Source organism: Nerophis lumbriciformis, linkage group LG27 (assembly GCF_033978685.3).
Source record: "Nerophis lumbriciformis linkage group LG27, RoL_Nlum_v2.1, whole genome shotgun sequence".
Classification (NCBI taxonomy): domain Eukaryota; kingdom Metazoa; phylum Chordata; class Actinopteri; order Syngnathiformes; family Syngnathidae; genus Nerophis; species Nerophis lumbriciformis.
In genome coordinates, this window is record NC_084574.2 from 18,019,109 (window position 1) to 18,044,232 (window position 25,124).

The 25,124-nt window shown below is 38.5% G+C and overlaps 3 protein-coding genes across 4 annotated transcripts in view; 2 read left to right on the top strand and 1 right to left on the bottom strand.

Annotated features, from left to right (window-relative positions):
• cusr (Copper-only SOD repeat protein) overlaps positions 1–1,867 on the top strand; it is a 30,913-nt gene extending 29,046 nt beyond the window's left edge. The window contains exon 18 of the mRNA XM_061922747.2: positions 1,056–1,867. Within this exon, the coding sequence (XP_061778731.2) occupies positions 1,056–1,138 (83 nt within the window). The 3' untranslated portion in view covers positions 1,139–1,867. The remainder of the gene's footprint in view (positions 1–1,055) is intronic.
• The window catches only part of add3a (adducin 3 (gamma) a), a 357,656-nt gene that overhangs the window by 283,338 nt on the left and 49,194 nt on the right, over positions 1–25,124 (bottom strand). The window contains exon 1 of one of the 2 annotated variants that reach the window (XM_061922749.2): positions 11,582–11,722. The exons of the other annotated variant lie outside the window; for it this stretch is intronic. The gene's annotated coding sequence lies outside the window, so the exon portion shown is untranslated. Of the gene's footprint in view, positions 1–11,581; positions 11,723–25,124 lie in introns of those variants that run through there. 2 annotated transcript variants of the gene reach the window in all.
• Positions 12,306–25,124, top strand: part of xpnpep1 (X-prolyl aminopeptidase (aminopeptidase P) 1, soluble) — a 58,215-nt gene continuing 45,396 nt past the window's right edge. The window contains exons 1-5 of the mRNA XM_061922753.2: positions 12,306–12,439; positions 17,037–17,161; positions 17,371–17,434; positions 23,490–23,594; positions 23,761–23,853. Of these exons, the coding sequence (XP_061778737.1) occupies positions 17,045–17,161; positions 17,371–17,434; positions 23,490–23,594; positions 23,761–23,853 (379 nt within the window). The 5' untranslated portion in view covers positions 12,306–12,439; positions 17,037–17,044. The remainder of the gene's footprint in view (positions 12,440–17,036; positions 17,162–17,370; positions 17,435–23,489; positions 23,595–23,760; positions 23,854–25,124) is intronic.

A 25,124-nucleotide genomic window follows, 5' to 3' on the forward strand; every position in this document is an offset into this window, starting at 1 on the left:
ACCTAAATAGCATGTGCACATGAAAACGAGATGCTGCATCTCAAGGGGTTTTGCATTAATAAATTCAAATTCATGCACTGACCAAATATGCCTGATTAGCACTCCAACAAGTCAATAACATCAACAAAGTGCACGTTTGTGCATTCACGCACAGTATAAAACGTTTGGTGGACAAAATGAGACAAAGAAGGACTGGAAAATTTTACATGTCAACAAACTGTTGCGTCACAGTCCACACTATGGTGAGTTCAAGAACCGCCGAAATTAGTAGGACAAAACTATGTTCACCAAATACTCTCATCAGTGAAGCATACACACAAACATATTAAACTGTGGGCTTTCTAACAATTGGAAAGGTTTGTGTCATGTTTGTCCTCAAACAAAAAACATACGAAAACAAAAAAAATATTCCCCCCCCCCCATCTTTTTCCATTTTCCATCCTTCTTTAAAAATAGACTTAGACTTCCTTTTTATTGTCATTCAAATTTGAACTTTACAGTACAGATTATAACGAAAGTTCGTTATATTAGCTCATGGTAGTGCAGGATAAAAAAAAAGCAATAAGGTGCATATATAAATAAATAAATAGGTTACTGTACAGATAAATATATTGCACTTTTTCATATGCATCCACGTTTATGGATGTATGTTATATTGTCTTTTTTTATTCCAGCGAGTTAATCCATTTTGGGGGGAGTTGAGGGGATAATTATGATGCGTTCAAGAGTCTTACGGCCTGAGGGAAGAAGCTGTTACAGAACCTGGAGGTTCTGCTTCGGAGGTTGCGGAACCTCATTTTAGAGTCCAGCTGTGACTGGAATGCCACTAGGGCGGCACTAAAGAGCCGCATGTGGCTCTAGAGCCGCGGGTTGCTGACCCCCGGGATAAGGCATTCCAGACTCATGCAGTCTCGACTGCTTTTGGGGGCCCAGTGTAAACGGATCTCCAAACCTGCCTAACAAAATAACTATAAAGCGTCATTGTGTCTGCCAAATAATTGTATGTTTCATTTATTTTCATTCTTAACGTCAATAATGTGATGTTATTTTCACAGGGAACTCAGGTCAATTGTTGCGGCCCATAAACATCGTCATCTGGTTGATACCTGCTCTCCTCTACTGCTTGGGTATATTTTAAATCAGGGGGTCTCTACTTTTGTCAAGCTACTGTTTACTTTGACAAATAAAAAACGGAGAAAAAAAAACAGAAAAGATGTGAGGCATTTTTGTTTAATTTGTATTACTGCCAAGGTTTAAATTGTATTTTATTTACAAAGCCAATTTCCGCTTAACTGTGCGGTCTATAATAAACAATTGTTAAATGTCTAAACTGATGATTTGTAAAAATATTAGGAGTTTAGGCCAATATTCTGTGGACCTTTGGTGACCTCTGGTAGACATACTGTGACAGCATTGTTGTCGAACTCCATCCATCCATTTCCTACCGCTTATTCCCTTCGGGGTCGCGGGGGGCGCCGGAGCCTATCTCAGCTACAATCGGGCGGAAGGCGGGGTACACCCTGGACAAGTCGCCACCTCATCGCAGGGGCCAACACAGATAGACTGAATGTGATTATTGAACAGAGTGCACATCAAGTTAATGTGCTCAGCTGATCTTCATAAATAAAAGTATTACCAAAAACATACTTAGCTTACAGTGTAATATAATGTATTTCATTTGCACATATGTGTATTTGGGAGAGACCGGTTACCATTCCAAGACTCTAATTTTTGGATGCAATATATACTGTATCTATATGTACATTTGTATGTAAAATGTATGGATCCATGTCTACCGCTTGTCCCTTATGGGGTCGCGGGGGATGCTGGAGCCTATGATTCCCCCAATAAATCCATTGTTTGTAAAGTGTGTGCCAGTTATTTTTGAGGAAAGTTACATGCCGTTTGTGAGCGAAAACATGAGAACATTTTGCTTTTACAGAGTAAACATATAATGACTGGTGAATAGTATGCATATCAATATCAAGTTAACTACAGTAATCTCTTGTTTATCACTGTTAATTCGTTCCTGAACGGAATTACTGCAAATTGTTCATTATAAATTGAATATTTTCGTAGATATAGCATTAAAAATGGTAATCTTCCAAATACGTTCCAAGCATAAACTCAAGCAGTCAGTGATCGCGCTGAGGCTAAAAAAAGGCACTGGTGGACTTCAATGTTCATTCACAAGGAGCGGAGCATCATTTGACGAGAGTTTTCAAATTGTTAATAATAATAATAATAATAATAATAATAATAATAGATTTTATTTGTAAAAAGCACTTTACATTGAGCAAACAACCTCAAAGTGCTACAGTGTATTAAAAAATTAAAAATTAAAAAATTAAAATAAAAAGATAATACAAATAAATAAAAAAAATAAAATAAAACAGCCTAATAGCTTGAACTAGTATGCATATATCTAAAAAAAAAAAAAAAAAAGGCTTTTTAAAAAAAAAAAAAACATTTTCTCATCACTACTGCTAAATGTTTAAAAGGCACTCTGCCACAACAACCCTTTGTTAGGATTATTCTCAGAAATAGTATTACACACACACCACCAAACTAGCTTTTTTCCCCTAGTGTTAGGATATGCATATATTTATTTCAACTGCCATTTGTAGTCCATTTAGTCAGTATTTTAGGGAACTTTTGCCACACAATACATGACTAAATCATTCATTTCCCAAACCTTTTTCTTGGAGAATACTCGGTGGCAAGTGGGCAGCTATGAAGCATGTCCCTGTTTACTTAGGCAGGGAAGAAGAACAGAAGACCCTCTTCATCTATCTGAAGTCACTCTTTGCCACAACTTATACACTGACATTTTTCACACTGAAATGTTGTACACTGAATTTTTAGACTCTGAGTTTTCCATCCATCCATCAATTTTCTACCGATTGTCCCTTTCGGCATTATGGGGGGTGCTGGAGTCTATCTCAGCTGCATTCGGGCAGTAGACGGGGACACTGAATTTTTTCACACTGAAATTTCATACGCTGAATTTTTTTTACACTGAATTTATTTTCAACTAAATTATCAGCATAATTTGATGTAAAAATTTCAGTTCACACAACTGAAACGCAAAAAATTCAGTTACAAAAATTCAGTGTCAAAAAAAAGCTTTCGTGATAAAAAGACAAATTTACCTGTATACCCTCATTTTGATTAAAAAATCAGCTTAAATTGTTTTATTTATTTTTGTTTTTGTAGGTTAAAGTCTTTTATCTAGTGTACTTAATTTAGCTAATCAATTAGAATTCATAATTATTCACTGTTTATTTTATTTTATTTTTTTTAATATCCAATGGTTTAAGTCAATCAAAAAATATGTTTATAATTTAAATAAGGATTTAATTTATGTTTATTTTTAGGCAAATTGATGCATTTTAAATATTTTGTTACACACTAAAAAAACAATCAATGAATCAATGTTTATTTATATAGCCCTAAATCACAAGTGTCTCAAAGGGCTGCACAAGCCACAACGACATCCTCGGTACAAAGCCCACATAAGGGCAAGGAAAAACTCACCCCAGTGGGACGTCGATGTGAATGACTATGAGAAACCTTGGAGAGGACCGCATATGTGGGTAAATATTTTGTTACACACTAAAAAAACAATTGTCAATCTTTGTTGTAGGTTGATCTATATTTCTTTATTTTTCTTTTCTGTAATGTAAATAAGAATACACTGTTATGCAGAGATGTACTTATAACAATTGTATAGTCAAATTATGCTATTTAGTTGCGGCGAAGAGTGGAGGTAACAGGGGGGCAGTATAACAATATAACAACTTTATAAACAAATTATTAGGGAGGGTGCAAAATGTTATCTTCTTCCTGGGTGTGGGCGTAAGAGAAAATAATTGAGAAGCATTGCTTCAAGCCAGGGGTGTCCAACTCATTTTCATGGAGGGCCACATTGCAGTAATGGCTGCTTTCAGGGGGCCGCTTTTTTTTTTTGCAAGTAATTTACATTATTGGATTAGTTTATTTCAAAGGGTTCAATGCAATTTCATAAAAGGCATGGTTAAAAAAGCCAGAATTAGCCAGAAGGCTAGTTTTCATCTGTAGTCCCCTGGCCATGATGTAAAAAAAGGCAGTAAAATTACAATTTAAAAGAAAAAGAAAAAAAAGCACACAATACATAAAGAATATGTTAAAAAATAAAATACAACATCACAACAAACATTTATCTTAGCATCAAAACGTGTTAAAATGTTCAGATATTGTGTTTTTAAAAAGAATGGAAATTATGTTTCGAGTAAAGAACAACAGCCTTCCAGCTTGTATTCTTAGGTTATTTCAATTAAGAGGAGAAAACTATAATTTACGGGGTAAATTGATTTTTGAAATAGGTAAAGTAAAAACTAATATAAAATACAAATGTATTTCAGTTTTAAGAGTTAAATGGTGGAACAAGCTCAGTGATGAGCTGAAGACATGTAGTTCTTTGTTAAGGTTGAATAAAAAACCTTGAAAAGTTAAATAATTCAAAAATTATAAAATATAGTAACAATGACTTTCATCCCATTGATTTTTTTTTTTTTTTTTAAATCTAATTTTCAGTGAATGTATAGTATAGGCAAATATAAGCTTTGGCTTCAGCCTATTCCTTTTTCAGTCATTCTTTTTCTTTTCTTTTCTTTTTGTGTGTAAATGTGTATGTTAAATATGTCTAATCTGTACTGTTAAACTGGTCACACAAAATGGTCGATGGTTGATGATATGACCGAAATAAACTTATATCATTCATTCATTCATTCATTCAAAACATGCTCAGGTTCAGGCTCAGGTTATTACCCGCATTATGCATGCGGGTAATAACCTGTGATTAATCATGATTAATCAAAATGCATATGCATTTCATTATTAGATTTTTTTTTTTTTAATGTTACTTGCTTTAAAATCATAAATAAAGCTGACAATCAAGATATTTAGCTATTTGTTTTTTTCTCTCACAAAAATAGTTTTGCAATGCAGTAATATAATATAATTGGCATGACCAGATAATATTAAAGTTTAAAATATGCTTTTTTTTCTGTCAAAATTGAAAGAATGAATGCATTTAGTGAAAAAAATAAAATAATAATAAACAAAAAAATTTCCGGGCTTTCGTGGGCCACATAGAATGATGTGGCGGCCCAGAAGTTTTTTTTGATTGATTGATTGAAACTTTTATTAGTAGATTGCACAGTACAGTACATATTTTGTACAATTGACCACTAAATGGTAACACCCCAATAAGTTTTTCAACTTGTTTAAGTCGGGGTCCAGGTTAATCAATTCATGGTAAAGTAAGTGCCGGGAACTCTCATTCAACCCTTTTTCGATTACGCATGCACCTCCTGGTACCCTAGCACCTCCAAAACCCTCAAATCTAGACTCCAAACATCCCAGAACAAGCTAGTCAGATTACTTCTAGATGTCCACCCCAGATCACACCTCACTCCTACCCACTTCTCCACTACAGAGTAAAACAACTTGCACTGAGCCTAGTCTATAAAATCCGCTACACCTTCCGGATACCATAGTACATGTCAAACTACTTCCAGAACGTAAACGACATTACCACAATCCCAGGGGGAGCTCCACAAACCACGTTAAACCCAGATTCCGATCTAACAAAGGTCTTAACTCATTCTCCTTCTATGCTACATCAATATGGAATGCGCTCCCAACAGGTGTAAAAGAAAGTGCATCTCTATTATCCTTCAAAACCGCACTAAAACAACACCTCCAGGCAACTCCAACCCTTGACTAACACCCTCCCCCCTCCACATCCCACCTCCCCGGATTGTAAATAACCAAATGTAAATAATCAAATGTATTTCTAATGTATATACTTGTTCTTATGCTTTCTGAACTCACTATGTTCTCTGCTCGCTGTACATATCCTACCAAGTCAGACCTACACTGTTTCAATGTCCATTTCTTGTTGATGACTGAAGTGCTGATATCAACCAAACCCTCCACATCCCACCCCCCGGATTGTAAATAATGTAAATAATTAAATGTATATACTCTGATGATTAACTTGTGTGATGACTGTATTATGCTGATAGTATATATTTGTACCATGAATTGATTTACGTGGACCCCGACTTAAACAAGTTGAAAACTTATTCGGGTGTTACCATTTAGTGGTCAATTGTACGGAATATGTACTGTACTGTGCAATCTACTAATAAAAGTTTCAATCAATTAAAAAAAAAAAAAAGTAAGTGGCCCCCGGGCCGTGAGTTTGACACCTGTGCTTTAAACAGTGAAACACTGATGTACATAAAAAGTGTTATCGCAATAAAATCTTGCTTAATATATTGCTGTTTTACACCAACAAAAAAAACGAGAAAAAAAAAATTAAATTGTAAAATAAATATTTGACAGTATGGCAGGGGTGTCAAACTCAAATACAGAGTGGGCCAAAATTTAAAACTGAACAAAGCGGCGGGCCAAGGTTGAACAAATTAACCTTTAACGTACTCTATGAGCTATCGTCACGTCCGCTTTTCATCCATTCTAACATCATTCAGACCCAGTCACAAGATATGTGCGGCTTCTGTACACGCGCACACGAGCGAATGCAACGCACACTTCATCAACAGCCATACAGGTCGCACTGAGGGTGCCAGTATAAAAAACTTTAACACTGTTAGAAATATACGCCACACTGTGAATCCACACCAAACAAGAATGACAAACACATTTCGGGAGAACATCCGCACCGTAACACAACATAAACACAACAGAACAAATACCCAGAATCCTTTGTAGCGCTAACTCTTCCGGGACGCTACAAAATACACCCCCGCTACCACCAAACCCCCCCCCCCCCCACACACACACACACACACCTTGTAGCTGGCAGGCAGACTCCCGGACGCCCGCGGTCCAGAGTTTGACACCCATGCAGTATGGTGTTGATCAGTGTTGGGACTAACGCGTTACTTTGTAACGCGTTACTGTAACGCCGTTAGTTTCGGCGGTAACTAGTAATCTAACGCGTTATTTTTTATTTTCAGTAACTCAGTTACCGTTACTACATGATGCGTTACTGCGTTATTTTACGTTACTTTTTATGTAGTATAAGGTGTGTTTTATCGGAGCGCTGCTCTGTCATCGTTCTGATTCTTCTTGTGTCAAGCCGGAGAAGAGAGAGAGACATGCGCTCTGTGTGGGTGTGTGTGCGTGTGAGTGTGGAGAGGGGGGGGCGTGTCTGATCATGGCGGAGCCAGAAGTCGAGTTTGCTAACATGGAGATATTTTCACTACTTTTCTTTTGTCGAGCACAAAGAAAAGAACATTTTAGTTAAATGTAAATTGTGCTTTGGATCAAAGATCCCATCTACTGCCCAAAACAGCAATTCAAATCTGCTGAAACAAGCTACATAAGCAACATGCTTCGACGAAGCTAGTAAAGAGAGATAGAGGATCCAATGACACTTCACCTCCACCATTTAAGGATTAACTCTGCCTCTTCTCATCATTCACCGCTGAAGGTACACACACTCTGTCAATCAATGTTCCCTCTAATTGATCATGTGTGTGAGCAAACGCAAAAAGTCCCTGAGCATTGAGTGGAGCCCATGTGAGCAACTTTAGACGTGCACACTGTGGCTACACCAGCAGCACACCTGTCCCAAACATGACTAAATAACAAGTTCAATCTCCATCCATCCATCCATTTTCTACCGCTTGTCCCTTTCGGGGTCGCTGGAGCCTATCTCAGCTGCATTCAGGCGGAAGGCAGGGTACACCCTGGACAAGTCCCCACCTCATCACAGGGCCAACACAGATAGACAGACAACATTCTCTTATTATTATAATCAAATGACAGCAGTCATTTCCATTTCTAATATAAGTGTTTAGGCCCACTTACAATGACAATAACAACAAATATTGTTTTTCATGAACTGTGTACTTGTATTGTTTGTCTGGGTGGAGGTCCTGCTTTGGAAATAATTGGTACCCCTTTCAGACATTGCATTTAGTTCCCATTAAAACATTCACATGTTGCACAATGAGATGTAAGCAGGGGATCATGTGTACATTCCTGCAACTTCCTGTTTGTAAAAAATATATTTTTATTAGTATTTATTTAATATACTAACAGCATTTAATGATTAATATTTATAAATTAAGATTCCTAATAAATGACACTATTATAAGCACACATTTGATTGGTAAATCATAGTGTAACGACCTGGAATTACACTTTATGTGTGGTGTTGGAGTTGTCCGACTTTTTGTGTGGCTGTAAACGCATCACTGGCTCAGTGCCATATGTGCAAGTGTTGGCGCACGTGAGAAAGAGCGAGCGGCAGCTGTTGATAAAACAAAGTTACTTTTGGTCTGGTTTGTACTGCAGAAAATGACCACTTTTGCTAGATATCATTTTTTTTACTAATGTTTTGGTGATGTGTTTATGGCCGACAATAAAGAGTTTTGCTCAGTAAAGTGATGGATGGAATTCATGTCCTCAAAGCGTCTCGACAGACGTTACAATATTTGAACAATGATGACGAAAACGGTTTTCTCTGTCATGTCCGTGTCGTGTCGAAAATTGTTATGCGCTTATTTTTTTATTTGATTTTGTGCGTGGCATAGATTTGCCGTGCGCAGAGGACGCTTGAGCAGTGCACAATTGCACAGGCGCGCTCCTGAGAGGGAACGTTGCTGTCAATTCTCTTATATACTCTTTCATTCTAGACTTCTAGAGTGTTTGATTATCACATCACTCTAAATGTATAGACTATACAGTTCACAAACATAAAGAGGGATCCTAGTGGGCCAGGCCAATTTTTCCTTATCTCTAAACTAAAACTGGGGAAATGTGGAGAGTCTTCTGGGCTTCAGACATGATTTTGTGTCAGAATTACTTGAGGAAGAAAATGCCTGGTTAGGCTTTGTGTATGTAGTGTGTGCCTTTCTTTCTTTACAGCTATGCTGTTATTATGCTGTTTGTTACTTATGTACGTTATGTTGCAGCTATTTAAAATAGTTTTGTCAATTTGTTCTGGCCAGAAACAAATTGGTCTTTGTAACATATCTTTGTCTTTGTGTGTTGTATGTAGAGCACATTGCTTAGCAGAGTTCAGTGATGCAAATGCATGTCAAGTTGATCAACAGATTGTATTATTCTCCAGTGCAATAACAGTACTGAAATGAAGGCTAAAAGGGCATTAATGGGAGCTTTAAAAAAAAAAAAAAAAAGAAGTAACTAAATAGTTACTTTTCACAGTAACTTGGGAAACTTATCAAGGAGCTTTTTGTATTATTAGGTCCATCAGTGCTAAATATTATAAACTTATCACTTTCCTCTGGCACTGTTCCCCTAGCATTCAAGAAAGCGGTTATTCATCCTCTGCTCAAAAGACCTAACCTTGATCCTGACCTCATGGTAAACTACCGACCGGTGTCCCACCTTCCCTTTATTTCGAAAATCCTCGAAAAAATTGTCGCACAGCAGCTAAATGAACACTTAGTGTCTAACAATCTCTGTGAACCTTTTCAATCCGGTTTCAGGGCAAATCACTCTACGGAGACAGCCCTCGCAAAAATGACTAATGATCTACTGCTAACGATGGATTCTGATGCGTCATCTATGTTGCTGCTTCTTGATCTTAGCGCTGCTTTCGATACCGTCGATCATAATATTTTATTAGAGCGTATCAAAACACGTATTGGTATGTCAGACTTAGCTTTGTCGTGGTTTAACTCTTATCTTACTGACAGGATGCAATGCGTCTCCCATAATAATGTGACCTCGGACTATGTTAAGGTAACGTGCGGAGTTCCTCAGGGTTCGGTTCTTGGCCCTGCACTCTTTAGTATTTACATGCTGCCGCTAGGCGACATCATACGCAAATACGGTGTTAGCTTTCATTGTTATGCTGATGACACCCAACTCTACATGCCCCTAAAGCTGACCAACACGCCGGATTGTAGTCAGCTGGAGGCGTGTCTTAATGAAATTAAACAATGGATGTCCGCTAACTTCTTGCAACTCAACGCCAAGAAAACGGAAATGCTGATTATCGGTCCTGCTAAACACCGACATTTATTTAATAATACCACCTTAACATTTGACAACCAAACAATTACACAAGGCGAATCAGTAAAGAATCTGGGTATTATCTTCGACCCAACTCTCTCGTTTGAGTCACACATTAAGAGTGTTACTAAAACGGCCTTCTTTCATCTCCGTAATATCGCTAAAATTTGTTCTATTTTATCCACTAGCGACGCTGAGATCATTATTCATGCGTTCGTTACGTCTCGTCTCGATTACTGTAACGTATTATTTTCGGGGCTCCCTATGTCTAGCATTAAAAAATTACAGTTGGTACAAAATGCGGCTGCTAGACTTTTGACAAGAACAAGAAAGTTTGATCATATTACGCCTATACTGGCTCACCTGCACTGGCTTCCTGTGCACTTAAGATGTGACTTTAAGGTTTTACTACTTAAATACTACACGGTCTAGCTCCGTCCTATCTTGTCGATTGCATTGTACCATATGTCCCGGCAAGAAATCTGCGTTCAAAGAACTCCGGCTTATTAGTGATTCCCAGAGCCCAAAAAAAGTCTGCGGGCTATAGAGCGTTTTCTATTCGGGCTCCAGTACTATGGAATGCCCTCCCGGTAACAATTAGAGATGCTACCTCAGTAGAAGCAATATAAGTCCCATCTTAAAACTCATTTGTATACTCTAGCCTTTAAATAGCCCCCCTGTTAGACCAGTTGATCTGCCGTTTCTTTTCTTTTCTCCTCTGCTCCCCTTTTCCTTGAGGGGGGGGGGGGGGGGGGGGGGGGCACAGGTCCGGTGGCCATGGATGAAGTGCTGGCTGTCCAGAGTCGGGACCCGGGGTGGACCGCTCGCCTGTGCATCGGCAGGGAACATCTCTGCGCTGCTGACCCGTCTCCGCTCGGGATGGTGTCCTGCTGGCCCCACTATGGACTGGACTCTTACTATTATGTTGGATCCACTATGGACTGGACTCTCACAATATTATGTCAGACCCACTCGACATCCATTGCTTTCGGTCTCCCCTAGAGGGGGGGGGGTTACCCACATATGCGGTCCTCTCCAAGGTTTCTCATAGTCATTCACATCGACGTCCCACTGGGGTGAGTTTTTCCTTGCCCGTATGTGGGCTTTGTACCGAGGATGTCGTTGTGGCTTGTGCAGCCCTTTGAGACACTTGTGATTTAGGGCTATATAAATAAAGATTGATTGATTGATTGATTACTTTTTGGTGTAAGTAACTGAGTTAGTAACTGAGTTACTTTTGAAATGAAGTAACTAGTAACTGTAACTAGTTACTGCTTTTCAGTAGCTAACCCAACACTGGTGTTGATACAGTTCTTATCATACTTGCCAACCTTGAGACCTCCGAATTCGGGAGATTGGGGGGGGGGGTCAGGGGGGAGGAGTATATTCATAGCTAGAATTCACTGAAATTAAAGTATTTGATATATGATATATATATATAGTACAGTAAACAGTAATGAAAACAAAGTTCTACTAACTGTACTGTACTTGCTGCTTACTTTAAAAAAAAAATAACACTTACCTTTCACTATTTGAGTAGCTTTTGTTCTGTCATTTGAGTACTGGCATAATCCCAGGAACGTAGGCTCATACGACTTCTTTATTTGTTTTATCTTTATTGCACAAGATATAATTCAACCATACAACAGCTCCAATGTGTGGCTATCCCTTTTCCAGGCAAAACTCTAACACCCACTTCCTATTAACAAAGTCACTTCCCTATCTATCCCGGAAGTCCCGCCCCCCAGCCAAAGTCATTGGCTAACACCCCGTAGCCAGCCACTACAGTATTAACGTGCCGGCTGGAATAAACACACACTGAGAAATAGCTTCATGCCTGCCTACTTAATGGGTTATAGATAAACCTATGGATAACGGAGACATATATAATAGTCTCCTTTTCAGGTGAGAGACGACGCTAAAGGCAGTGCCTTTAAGGCACGCCACCAATATAGTTGTCCAGCTGTAAATCGGGAGGTTTTCGGGAGAGGCACTGAAATTCGGGAGTCTCCTGGAAAATTCGGGAGGGTTGGCAAATATGGTTCTTATCATGGCTTTTACTATGAGCACGTACATGATGCGTGTACATGCTTAATTACGCTCACTCTTTAACTACCTTAGCATAGCACAAATGCGACGTGGGTCAATGCAGTCAGAAACAATGTTTTTAAACGTCCGAACAAAACAAAAACAAAACGAAAAGAGGCGAGTCTGCATCCCTCCGTCTCTACTGGAAGAAACTCGGGTCACGTGACCGCGACGTCACCGGCGAAATGGCCGCCTCCTGTCAGTAAAACCAACACAAGGTCCGAAACCTCGAGAAAAACGCGTGTTTTTGTCAACCGTCGCAAGAGTCGCGTCCAAAAGGAGAATCCACCAGGTGTGTATTGACTTATGTTTGAACCAATTGGTGGTTATGCTGCCGTAAAACGGAGCAGAAGTTCGACGGGGCGACACAAAGCGGAGTGTTCGGGGAATGAGCGACATCTTCGCTACCTCGACTCCCGCTTATTGTTTATTGTGAAAGAAGACACCGATCTTTGCACTTTTAGCCTCTAAACATAAACGCTGTTGAAAAATCCTCATGGCCTTCTACTTTTCGCTACCACACCCAATACCATTGTATCAGTGGCCTTTTGACGACCATTATGTTTGCAAGCCATTCAGCTAGAATGCGTGTAAGTATGCGGGCAGCACTAAAGGTGCGTATCAGTTCACAGTAGACATGGCTAATGTGGACGAGTGAGTCATCAGAAGGCTGTTTGTAAACATCCATCGCATGCAAAGTGCTGAGCCAATAGCGAAGCTCATCGATGACGAATGCGACGACGTGATTGGTCAATGTTTGACTGCCTTTCCGCATGGAACGGCGGTAATGGTGTTTAATCGTAATCGGATTAGAAATCGAGTGCATCAGGAAAGTATTCACAGCGCCTAAAATTGTTTTTCACATTTTCTTACGTTACAGCCGTATTACAAAATTGAATACATTAATTTTTGATTGATTGATTGAAACTTGTATTAGTGTAACAGGGTCCATTATGTCTTGTAAATAATGTATTTTATAATGCTTTATTATTGTTATAATTACACAAAATGTGTAAGTTACATGTAAATACCTGAATATTGTTCGATGTTTTGTCAATGTGGAACCATTGTCTCGTTGTCCCTCCTACTGCAATAATTACTGTGACACCAGTCTTTATATATGCGTTGGACACGCCTTCCAACTTCCCTTTTGTCTACCACAAAGGGAGAGGTAGGCGTCAACAATCTTCAGGTATTTACATGTAACTTACACATTTTGTGTAATTATAACAATAATAAAGCATTATAAAATACAATATTTACAAGACATAATGGACCCTGTTACACTAGTACAGGGGTCGGCAACCCAAAATGTTGAAAGAACCATATTGGACCAAAAATACAAAAAAAAATCTGTCTGGAGCCGCAAAAAATTAAAAGCCATATTACATACAGATAGTGTGTCATGAAATATAAATTGAATTAAGAGGACTTAAAGGAAACTAAATGACCTCAAATATAGCTACAAATGAGGCATTATGATGCAATATGTACATATAGCTAGCCTAAATAGCATCGATTAGCTTGCAGTCATGCAGTGACCAAATATGTCTGATTAGCACTCCAACAAGTCAATAACATCAACAAAACTCACCTTTCATGCACAACCTTAAAAGTTTGGTGGACAAAATGAGACAGAAAAAGAAGTGGCATAAAACACGTCCTAGAAAGTTATACATGTAAAACTACGGTGAGTTCAAGGACCGCCAAAATTAGTAGGACAAAACGGCGCTCGTCAAATACTCGAATCAGTGAAGCATGTTTAATATAAACAGTGTGCTTTATAACAATTAGGGAGATTTGTGTCATGTGTGTCCTCCTACAGAAACCATATTAAAACAAAAAATAGATTGTTTTCCCCTCATCTTTTTCCATTTTTCATACATTTCTGAAAAAGCTCCAGAGAGCCACTAGGGCGGCGCTAAAGAATGCGGCTCTAGAGCCGCGGGTTGCCGACCCCTGGTCTACCATAAAGGGAGAGGTAAGCGTCAACAATATTCAGGTATTTACATGTAACTTACACATTTTGTGTAATTATAACAATAATAAAGCATTAAAAAAAATACATTATTTACAAGACATAATGGACCCTGTTACACTAGTAGATTGCACAGTACAGTACATATTCCGTACAATTGACCACTAAATGGTAACACCCGAATAAGTTTTTCAACTTGTTTAAGTCGGGGTCCTCGTAAATCAATTTATGGTACAAATATATACTATCATCATAATACAGTCATCACATCATCAGAGTATCCATCCATCCATTTTCTACCGCTTTTTCCCGTTGGGGTGGCAGGGGGCGCTGGAGCCTATCTCAGCTACAATCGGGCGGAAGGCGGGGTACACCCTGGACAAGTCGCCACCTCATCAAAATGCATATGCATTTCATTATTAGATTTTTTTTTTATGTTACTTGCTTTAAAATCATAAATAAAGCGGACAATCAAGATATTTAGCTATTTGTTGTTTTTTTTCTCACAAAAATAGTTTTGCAATGCAGTAATATAATATAATTAGCATGATCAGATAATATTAAAGTTTAAAATATGCTTTTTTTTTTCTGTCAAAATTGAAAGAACAAATGCATTTAGTAAAAAAAAAAAAATATTTTTTTTTTCCAGGCTTTCGCGGGCCACATAGAATGATGTGGCGGGCCAGAAGTTATTTTGATTGATTGATTGAAACTTGTATTAGTAGATTACACAGTACAGTACATATTTTGTACAATTGACCACTAAATGGTAACACCCGAATACGTTTTTCAACTTGTTTAAGTCGGTGTCCAGGTTAATCAATTCATGGTAAAGTAAGTGCCGGGAACTCTCATTCAACCCTTTTTCGATTACGCATGCCCCTCCTGGTACCCCAGCACCTCCAAAACCCTCAAATCTAGACTCCAAACATCCCAGAACAAGCTAGTCAGATTACTTCTAGACCTCCACCCCAGATCACACCTCACTCCTACCCACTACATTGCAGTGACGTGCAGTCAGGGGAGGCAGGTGAGGCTGGGCCTCACATGCCATCATGGAATGAAAAAAATTTAAAAAGAAAAAAAACATTTAAATTGTTATATGTATCCAGTGATTATACTATAAAGTTATTTTCCATTTAACTTCACCAGTTTTAGATTCTTTTTATTCAAAATCGCTGAATTTTCACATTTGCCGTTCAAATACTGAGAAGAGACTTGCGGTGAGTCAGCAGCCAGTTGAGGCACGTCACTGAGTTGAGCCTCACCATGGATTGCGCAATGACTCGGCTAACTGCTGGCCTGCTGTGCAGCGAGACCGTATTGCGATATGAATTATATTATACATTTCCATAGTTTAGTTAGCTGAGGTATATAATGTACAGTGTATTTTGTCAACAACTGTATGTGTGTAACGTATTTCTTGTGCTGAGCAATCATAAAACTGTTGCAAAGAAGCACTGTGTGAGGCTCGCAGTAATCCCGCCTCCTGGTGGTAGAGGGCGGTAGTGATCCCAGGGAGCATTTCTGCGACTACTCGGCTGCAGAAGAAGTGACAACAAGCAGCAACAGTTAGCAGCGATCGTTTATTTTTTCCTCTTGCCTGGACTTTTAACACGGAGGATTACATATCTAAAATAAAACAGTTTTCTAAACTGGACTTTCAATCGAAGCAGGAGGTAATACTTAAAGGAAGATCTCAATCGAGACAGAGAGACTTTTAAAACTGAAGAAAGATAAGGAAGACTTCTATAAACAAGTTATCGATGCTTTTGTTCAAAAGGAGCTGCGCATGGACTTCATTTATAAGTAAAGGTAAGACCATAATAAAGTTTTTTTTTATTAAATGTGCTTTTTTGTGTGCTACAGTTTGTATGTGTAAAGTTAAAGTTAAGTTAAAGTACCAATGATTGTCACACACACACTAGGTGTGGTGAAATTTGTCCTCTGCATTTGACCCATCCCCTTGCTCACCCCCTGGGGGTGGTGAGGGGAGAAGTGGGCAGCAGCGGCGCCGCGCCCGGGAATCATTTTTGGTGATTTAACCCCCAATTCCAACCCTTGATGCTGAGTGCCAAGCAGGGAAGAATGCTGGTATGAGCTTTTAAACATAACCCGTTAACTGCTGCCAATCAAATGGTGAATAAGATACTCTTTAGGGTTCATATGTTTGTAAATCTGACTGTGATGAAGTCAGTGCCTCACCAGCCATGAACCTCACCGCACGTCACTGATACATTGAATTATTTACATTTACAATTATATTTTTTCTTTTGGAACAATACGATCTAAAATGATTCAGTGAGTTGAAATCGATTGAGTACATTTTTAGCAAAAAAAAAAGCATATTTTGGACACCGTTAATTACTATTAATTTTATTTTAATCATATTTGTATTACTATAACTCTATTCATATTATGTTTGTTTAAATATGTATTGTCCTTTATTATCTTTATAGTGTCTGCTGAGATAAATAAGTCCTTTGGACACATGTAATTGAAGACCCCTGATCTGTACTCTACAGTCTATACAAACTTTATCAGCTCTTATATTAGATCTTATCAGGAGTTGCAAAAGATCCCTAATAAAGTGTGTGGTTAGTGCATGTCATAGAACAACACACTCTTGTCACTGAGACTTTACAATTTAAGTTTCCCTCTTACTGCCGAGTCAGCACATTACAAAGGGTAAAGATCTAGGTGTGACCTTTGAGCTCCACGTTTATACTGCCGTCAAGTAGTTTCCACCAATTCAGTTCCTTTTCAGTCTTCCGAAGTATCTGTGGCCGCACAAATGTCTGGTAATTGCATCGGTATACTTTACAAACATCCAGAGATGTGTTGTGTGATTGCTGCATCTGCTAAATGAAGAAATTGTCTGACATTAATGTATATGTGTTTTTCTATTCAGACAGAAACATGTCTCCAAAGATCACAGGAGAGCTGCTCAGGCAGCTCCGCCAGGTGATGAAGAACTGTAAATACTTCTCTGAACCTCTCCAGGCGTACATTGTTCCGTCTGGTGATGCACACCAGGTAAATAATGTCTACCTCCTTTCTAGACACAATCACAAGCTGACAATACCACTGCTCGTCTGATTCTGCTCTGACCTTCACAATTAATTGTTGTTGTTTGCACGCCGCCCCTAACCTTCTCATTGTGCACATCACGATGTGATGCTATGGGACCAAGTGGTGTTTGCTTCAGCTGAACCATCCCATTTTGTATTCTCTCTGTCTTTAAGAGTGAATACATTGCACCATGTGACTGCAGACGGGAATTTGTGTGTGGATTCAACGGCTCAGCAGGTAAATTTTCTTTATGTGGGCTTGATTTTTAAAGGACTTGTGGTCTATATTTAGCTTGTATTTCATCACGTTGTCTGATCTATGATTGTTTGGTATTCAAATAATTTTCATCTACCGTATTTTTCGGACCATAGACCGCACCGGATTATAAGGCACACTGCCAATGAGCGGGTCTATTTACCGTATTTTTCGGACTATAAGTCGCAGTTTTTTTCATAGTTTGGGAGGGGGTGCGACTTATACTCAGGAGCGACTTATGTGTGAAATTATTAACACATTACTGTAAAATATCAAATTATTATTATTATTATTAGCCTTTAGCCAGGTAAAATCCCATTGAGATCAAAGATCTCTTTTCCAAGGAAGACCTGGCCAAGAGGGCAGCAGCAGCAAGGTTACATTAAAAACAGTAAACAAATACAAAAAACATCACATTTACAACATTAAAACTTGCTCACATGACACATGTGCATACAGACAAGGTAGACTGCAGTTCTTTCACAGAAGTTTTAAACTCATTCAACGTAACTAGGGTTTGAAGTTTAATATTCGATTGTAGGTTATTCCAAGCCTACGGTGCTGAAAACCTAAATGCTTTCTTGCCCAGTTCAGTTCTTACTTTGGGGACGACAAATTGCAGAACATTCATTGAACGAAGATTGTGACTTCCTTGTTTCTTTGTTAAAACACAAGACAGATAAGATGGAGTGATACCCAGAATGGTTTTGTAGATGAACACATACCAATGATTGAAGCGTCGAGCACATAAAGATGTCCAGTTAACCATTGAGTATAACACACAATGGTGAGTAAGGGGAGCGCAGTTGGTGATGAATCTCAGTGCCCCGTGGTACACACTATCCAGCTTGTGGAGACAACCAGCAGTAGCATTCATGTACAACACATCTCCATAGTCAATAACAGGTAAAAAGGTTGTTTCCACCAATTTCTGTTTCACAGTAAAAGAAAAGCAAGACCTGTTTCTATAATAAGATCCCAGTAAAAGTTTCGGTTTTTTTTACAACATAATGAATGTGCTCCTTAAAACTCAAGTGGTCATCAATTAAAAATCCTAAATATTTAAAAGCAGATACTAACATAATTTGTTGCCCATTTCTTGTTAAAATGTTCTCACACAGTGCTGATCTTACAGTTTTTGATGTGGTAAAGAGCTTACACTTTGTTTTCTCTGCATTTAAAACCAGTTGAAGATAGCAAAGTTGTTCTTGTACTCTGTCAAATGCATGTTGTAGATATTTAAAAGCCTCAGCAAGAGTGGGTGCTGTGCAGTATATGACAGTATCATCAGCATAGAAATGGAAAGTTGAGTTTGGAATATTCTGTTTAAGATTATTTATGTAAATAGTGAATAATAAGGGGCCAACACAGAACCTTGAGGGACACCCTTTTTCACTTGCAGTACGTCCGAGGAGGAACCTTCTATCTGAACAGCCTGAGTTCTACTTGTGAGGTAATTTGCAAACCATCCAACTGCTTGTTGAGAAAAAACAATAGCTGAAAGACGTTTGATTAAAATGACATGTTTAACAGTATCAAATGCCTTTGAAAAGTCATTAAAGAGGTACAGACAGCACTGCTTCTTGTCAAGAGCTTCAGTTACATCATTTATAAACTTCATAGCAGCAGTAACAGTACTGTGATTTCTGCGAAAACCTGACTGAAATGGTGACAGAATAAAATTGGTGTCCAAAAAGTCTTTTATCTGTTCACTGATAAGGGATTCAAGCACTTTTGCCAGAACAGAGAGTTTAGAGATCGGTCTGTAATTATTTAGATTACTAGGGTCATCTCCTTTTAATAGAGGGGATTACAAGGGCTGATTTCCAATCCAAAGGGATTTCATTTGAAATTCGAGTAAGGTTAAAAATGTGTAAGGTTAAAAATAATAATATTTAGCTCATTCACGTAAGAGACTAGACGTATAAGATTTCATGGGATTTAGCGTTTAGGAGTGACAGATTGTTTGGTAAACGTATAGCATGTTCTATATGTTATAGTTATTTGAATGACTCTTACCATAATATGTTACGTTAACATACCAGGCACGTTCTCAGTTGGTTATTTATGCCTCATATAACGTACACTTATTCAGCCTGTTGTTCACTATTCTTTATTTATTTTAAATTGCCTTTCAAATGTCTATTCTTGGTGTTGGGTTTTATCAAATAAATTTCCCCAAAAAATGCAACTTATACTCCAGTGCGACTTATATGTTTTTTTCCTTCTTTATTATGCATTTTCGGCAGGTGCGACTTATACTCCGGCGCGACTTATACTCCGAAAAATACGGTAGGTCTTTGTTCGTACAAAAGGCGCATTAAAGGGGTCATATTATTACTATTTTTCCTACATTTAAACACTTCCTTGTGGTCTACATAACATGTAATGGTGGTTATTTGGTCAAAATGTTACATGGATTATGTTTTACAGACCATTTTCAAGCCGCTTTCTGATCGTGTCTTCAGGATGCAGGGTTTTGTGGGTGGTCTTATTTACGTGGCCCCACTTTGACTGCGTCTTCTCCCCATCATCTTTGTTGTACCAATAGTTTTTAGCACTTCCATAGCAAGTCTACTGACAACTATAAGTTCAAACTATATGCTACTTTATATTAGAAATGGCAACAGTGGAGGATGAATGCCCCGTTACAAGAAGATAGAGAAAAAGAAGAAGCTTAGTGACTACGGCATGGGCGCGGACTACAATGGCGGATACACGCACATTTTTGGGACTTATGTATATCCCAAATACACATCGGCAAGTACCAATAGATAAAAAAAGTTGTTTTTGCATAGTATTGCGAAAAACTCCACCAGATAATGTCTCCTAATAGGTGCCATTTTGGGGTCTTTATACACACAAAATAATATTACCTGTATGTTGCTATTTTTCATAAACTCAGGGAATAAGTCCCTGGACACAGGAGGACTTTATATATGATCAATGTATCACCCTTTAACTACTTGGTATTAGACTGATACCCATATTTGTAGTATGAGTATCCAAACAAAAACATAAGTGATTATTACATTTTAACAGAAGTGTAGCTAGAACATGTTAAAACAGAAAGTAACCAGATATTGACGGTAAATGAACAAGTAGATTGACAAAATTATACAATCAGAAATGACACACTATATCACTGCATAAATCAGCAGACAAATTAAGAGCCTTTGTAACACATTTGCTTACTTACTACTAATAGAGATATTTTCTAGTATGTTCACTATGTTATTTAATGTCAAAATGGTTCTTTGATTGCAATAACAAACACATGTTTCATATATCATAATATCTGTTAAAATAAAGTCAATAATTACATTTTATGTGGTACCCTTTATTTTGAAAAGTATCGAAAGGTATCAAAATACATTTTGTTACTGGTACTAGTAGCAATATATTGGTATCGGGACAACCTTATATTACATGTACAATGATGTGTATATTATATTTAAAATTACACGCTTCATGCCTGCAGCCAAGATTGAAGCTCCTGTCTTTCAGTCGTGTGCATGGAACTTACACAATAACAAATAGCTTTTATAGTAATACAATACATATAGACATAAAGAGCTGTGAGAAAAATTTAATTTGTAAAATAATATTGGCAGCTTGTATCAATATCATAGGGTAAGATACTGTACATGTTATCTAAAACAGTTGTATCATGTTCTTCAGTATATCTGTCATAATGACAAAAAAAATACATACAGTCGTGGTCAAAAGTTGACATACACTTGTAAAGAACATAATGTCGTGGCTGTCTTGAGTTTCCAATAATTTCTACTTTTTTGTGATAGAGTGATTAGAGCACATACTTGTTGGTCACAAAAAACATTCATGAAGTTTGGTTCTTTTATGAATTTATTATGGGTCAACTGAAAATGTGACCAAATCTGCTGGGTCAAAAGTATACATACAGCAATGTTAATATTTGCTTACATGTCCCTTGGCAAGTTTCACTGAAATAAGGCACTCTGGTAGAAATTTTTACCACTCCTCTTGACAAAATTGGTGCAGTTCAGCTAAATTTGTTGTTTTTCTGTCATGGACTTGTTTCTTTAGCATTGTCCACACATTTAAGTCAGAACATTGGGAAGACCATTTTAAAACCTTAATTCTAGCCTGATTTAGCCATTCCTTTACCACTTTTGATTTGTGTTTGGGGTCATTGTCCTGTTGGAACACCCAACTGCGCCCAAGACCCAACCTCCGGGCTGATGGTTTTAGGTTGTCTTGAAGAATTTGGAGGTAATCCTCCTTTTTCATTGTCCCATTTACTCTCTGTAAAGCACCAGTCCCATTGGCAGCAAAACAGGCCCAGAGCATAATACTACCACCACCATGCTTGACGGTAGGGGTGGTGTTCGTGGGATTTGAGGTCTCACCTTTTCTCCTCCAAACATGTTGCTGGCAGTGACGTGCAGTCACTAGAAGCAGGTGAGGCGGGGCCTCACCTGCCATCATGGAAAGAAAAAAAATGTAAAAAGAAAAAAAAAAAATTAAATTGTTATATGTATCCAGTGATTATACTATAAAGTTATTTTCCATTTAACTTCACCAGTTTTAGATTATTTTTATTCAAACTCGCTGAATTTTCACATTTGCCGTTCAAATACTGAGAAGAGACGGTGCGGTGAACAGCAGCCAGTTGAGGCACGTCACTCAGTGCCTCAACATGGATTCCGGACTCGGCTAACTGCTGGCCTGCTGTGCAGTGAGACTGTATTGCTATATGAATTATATTATACATTTCCATAGTTTAGTTAGCTGAGGTATATAATGTACAGTGTATTTTGTCAACAACTGTATGTGTGTAACGTATTTCTTGTGCTGAGCGATCATAAAACGGCTGCAAAAGACGCACTGGCTGAGGCTCCAGTAATCCCGCCTCCTGCACCCCCGCCGTAGAATTGTTATTTCAACTAAAGCCCACACTTAAACTTTCCACGTGCAAGATTGAATCTATTTAAAAAAGTTATTTCATAAGAAGCCAAAAAGTGCAAAAACAATAATGTTCGAGTTGGAGGAGTTGTGAATGACTGCAGGGCCACAACATTAGGTACACATGCAGACTGCAGGTGTATTTAATTCACAACTCCTCCAACACGAACATTATTGTTTTTGCACTTTTTGGCTTCTTATTAAATAACTTTTGTAACCTATTTTCATGGGCTTTCCTCTTTGTGATGTTAAGTTCCTGTTATGCGCTGTTATACAGTATATGCCTTGAGCTCTTATTTTGAAGGCGCTAAGAGCGGAAGTGATGACACGTTGCGGAGGTTTTTGAAAGAAGGTAAATAAAGTGGTCCTCGTGTAAACTGGAGCCTCCGTGTTTGTTATTTTGTAGTTTCATACAGTATAGGCAACATTTATAAACCCTCGGTTACACTTTTTAAAATAGATTCATTCTTGCACGTGGAAAGTTTAAGTGAGGGCTTTAGTTGCGGCGCATGGACTTAATTTATAAGTAAAGGTAAGACCATAATAACGTTTTTTTTATTAAATGTGCTTTTTTGTGCGCTACAGTTTGTATGTGTAAAGTTAAAGTTAAGTTAAAGTACCAATGATTGTCACACACACACTAGGTGTAATTAAATTTGTTGTCTGCATTTGACCCATCCCCTTGTTCACGCCCTGGGATGTGAGGGGAGCAGTGGGCAGCAGCGGCGCCGCGCCCGGGAATCATTTTTGGTGATTTAACCCCCAATTCCAACCCTTGATGCTGAGTGCCAAGCAGGGAAGAATGCTGGTATGAGCTTTTAAACATAACCCGTTAACTGCTGCCAATCAAATGGTGAATAAGATACTCTTTAGGGTTCATATGTTTGTAAATCTGACTGTGATGAAGTCAGTGCCTCACCAGCCATCAACCTCACCGCACGTCACTGGTTGCTGGGTATTGTGGCCAAACAGCTCAATTTTTGTTTCATCTGACATCACATGGACAAAGATAAGACCTTCTGGAGGAAAGTTCTGTGGTCCGATTTTGAGTAAGACGTGCACGTGTGTATGTGTGTGTTATACTGTGTAGGTACGGCCATTGTGACGGAACAGTATGCTGCCATGTGGACCGATGGCCGTTACTTTCTTCAAGCCAGCCAGCAGATGGATAACAACTGGACTCTCATGAAAATGGGTACAACTTAGTGTATTTGCCAAATATACTAAATACTGATTGGACATTTTGTTTTCACTCTGTACTTGACTTAAGATACAACTATACCAGTTGACAAAAAATAGTTTAAACCAAAGTCAGTTACAGTTAATGCTTGACTTACTCACTGTATTTTATTGTTGTACAGGGCTGAAGGAAACACCCTCTCAGGAGGACTGGCTGATTAGTGTCCTGCCAGAGAACTCCAAAGTGGGAGTCGACCCGTGGATCATTGCTGCAGGTATTTTGTGGTTTCAGTTTATATTTCAAAATACCCTGCTGGAAGAACGAAATGTGAATGCTTGGAACTCTCATACACATTTTATAATTCCTCAAAACCTTTCATCATAAAGCTCATATTGTTCAATAACTCATCCGCAGCCTGTCTCAATTTAGATACAGTACCGGTCAATTGTGCTATTTAATGAGAAGGTGCTTTTAAAATCTTGTACTTTTATGCAATTTTGGTCAATAGCTGGACCAATATAATATACAGTACTTTCAGTTGTCATATGCAGAGCTGTGTTTTCAACCTGTATTTGAACATTGCCAACGTTGAGGCCTGTCTCACATCTTCTGGAAGACTACTCCAGATTTCAGGAGCATAAAACTGAAAACATGTCTTCTCCTGACTTTGGACACCAGCAGGAGACCACTTCCTGTGGTCTCCAGAGGCCGAGATGGTTCCTATGGTTCACAAGGAGAACTGTTTTAATTTTTTTTTTCTGAGCAAAGGGAAGCCAGTGCAGTAACCTAAGCACTGGACTAATATGGTCATATTTCCTGGTTCTAGGTTCTAGTCGTGACTCGAGCAGCAGCATTCTTGATGTACTGCAGCTGCTCCTGATTGTTTAGAGAGCCCAGTTAGAAGGCCATTACAGTAGTCCAACCTGCTGGAGACAAAGGCATAGAGTAGTCTTTCTAAGTCTGTTTTGGACATTATTCCTCTGATTTTGGCAATGTTTTCAGGTGGTAAAAACTGCTGAAGTCATTGACTTAATTTTGCTGTTAAAGGCCTACTGAAATGTGATTTTCTTATTTAAACGGGGATAGCAGGTCCATTCTATGTGTCATTCTTGATCATTTCGCGATATTGCCATATTTTTGCTGAAAGGATTTAGTAGAGAACATCGATGATAAAGTTTGCAACTTTTGGTCGCTGATAAAAAAGCCTTGCCTGTACCGGAAGTAGCAGACAAGTAGCGTGACGTCACAGGTTGTGGAGCTCCTCACATCTGCACATTGTTTACAATCAGGGCCACCAGCAGCGAGAGCGATTCGGACCGAGAAAGCGACGATTTCCCCATTAATTTGAGCGAGTATGAAAGATTCGTGGATGAGGAAAGTGAGAGTGAAGGACTAGAGGGCAGTGGGAGCGATTCAGATAGGGAAGATGCTGTGAGAGGCGGGTGGGACCTGATATTCAGCTGGGAATGACTAAAACAGTAAATAAACATAAGACATATATATACTCTATTAGCCACAACACAACCAGGATTATATTTAATATGC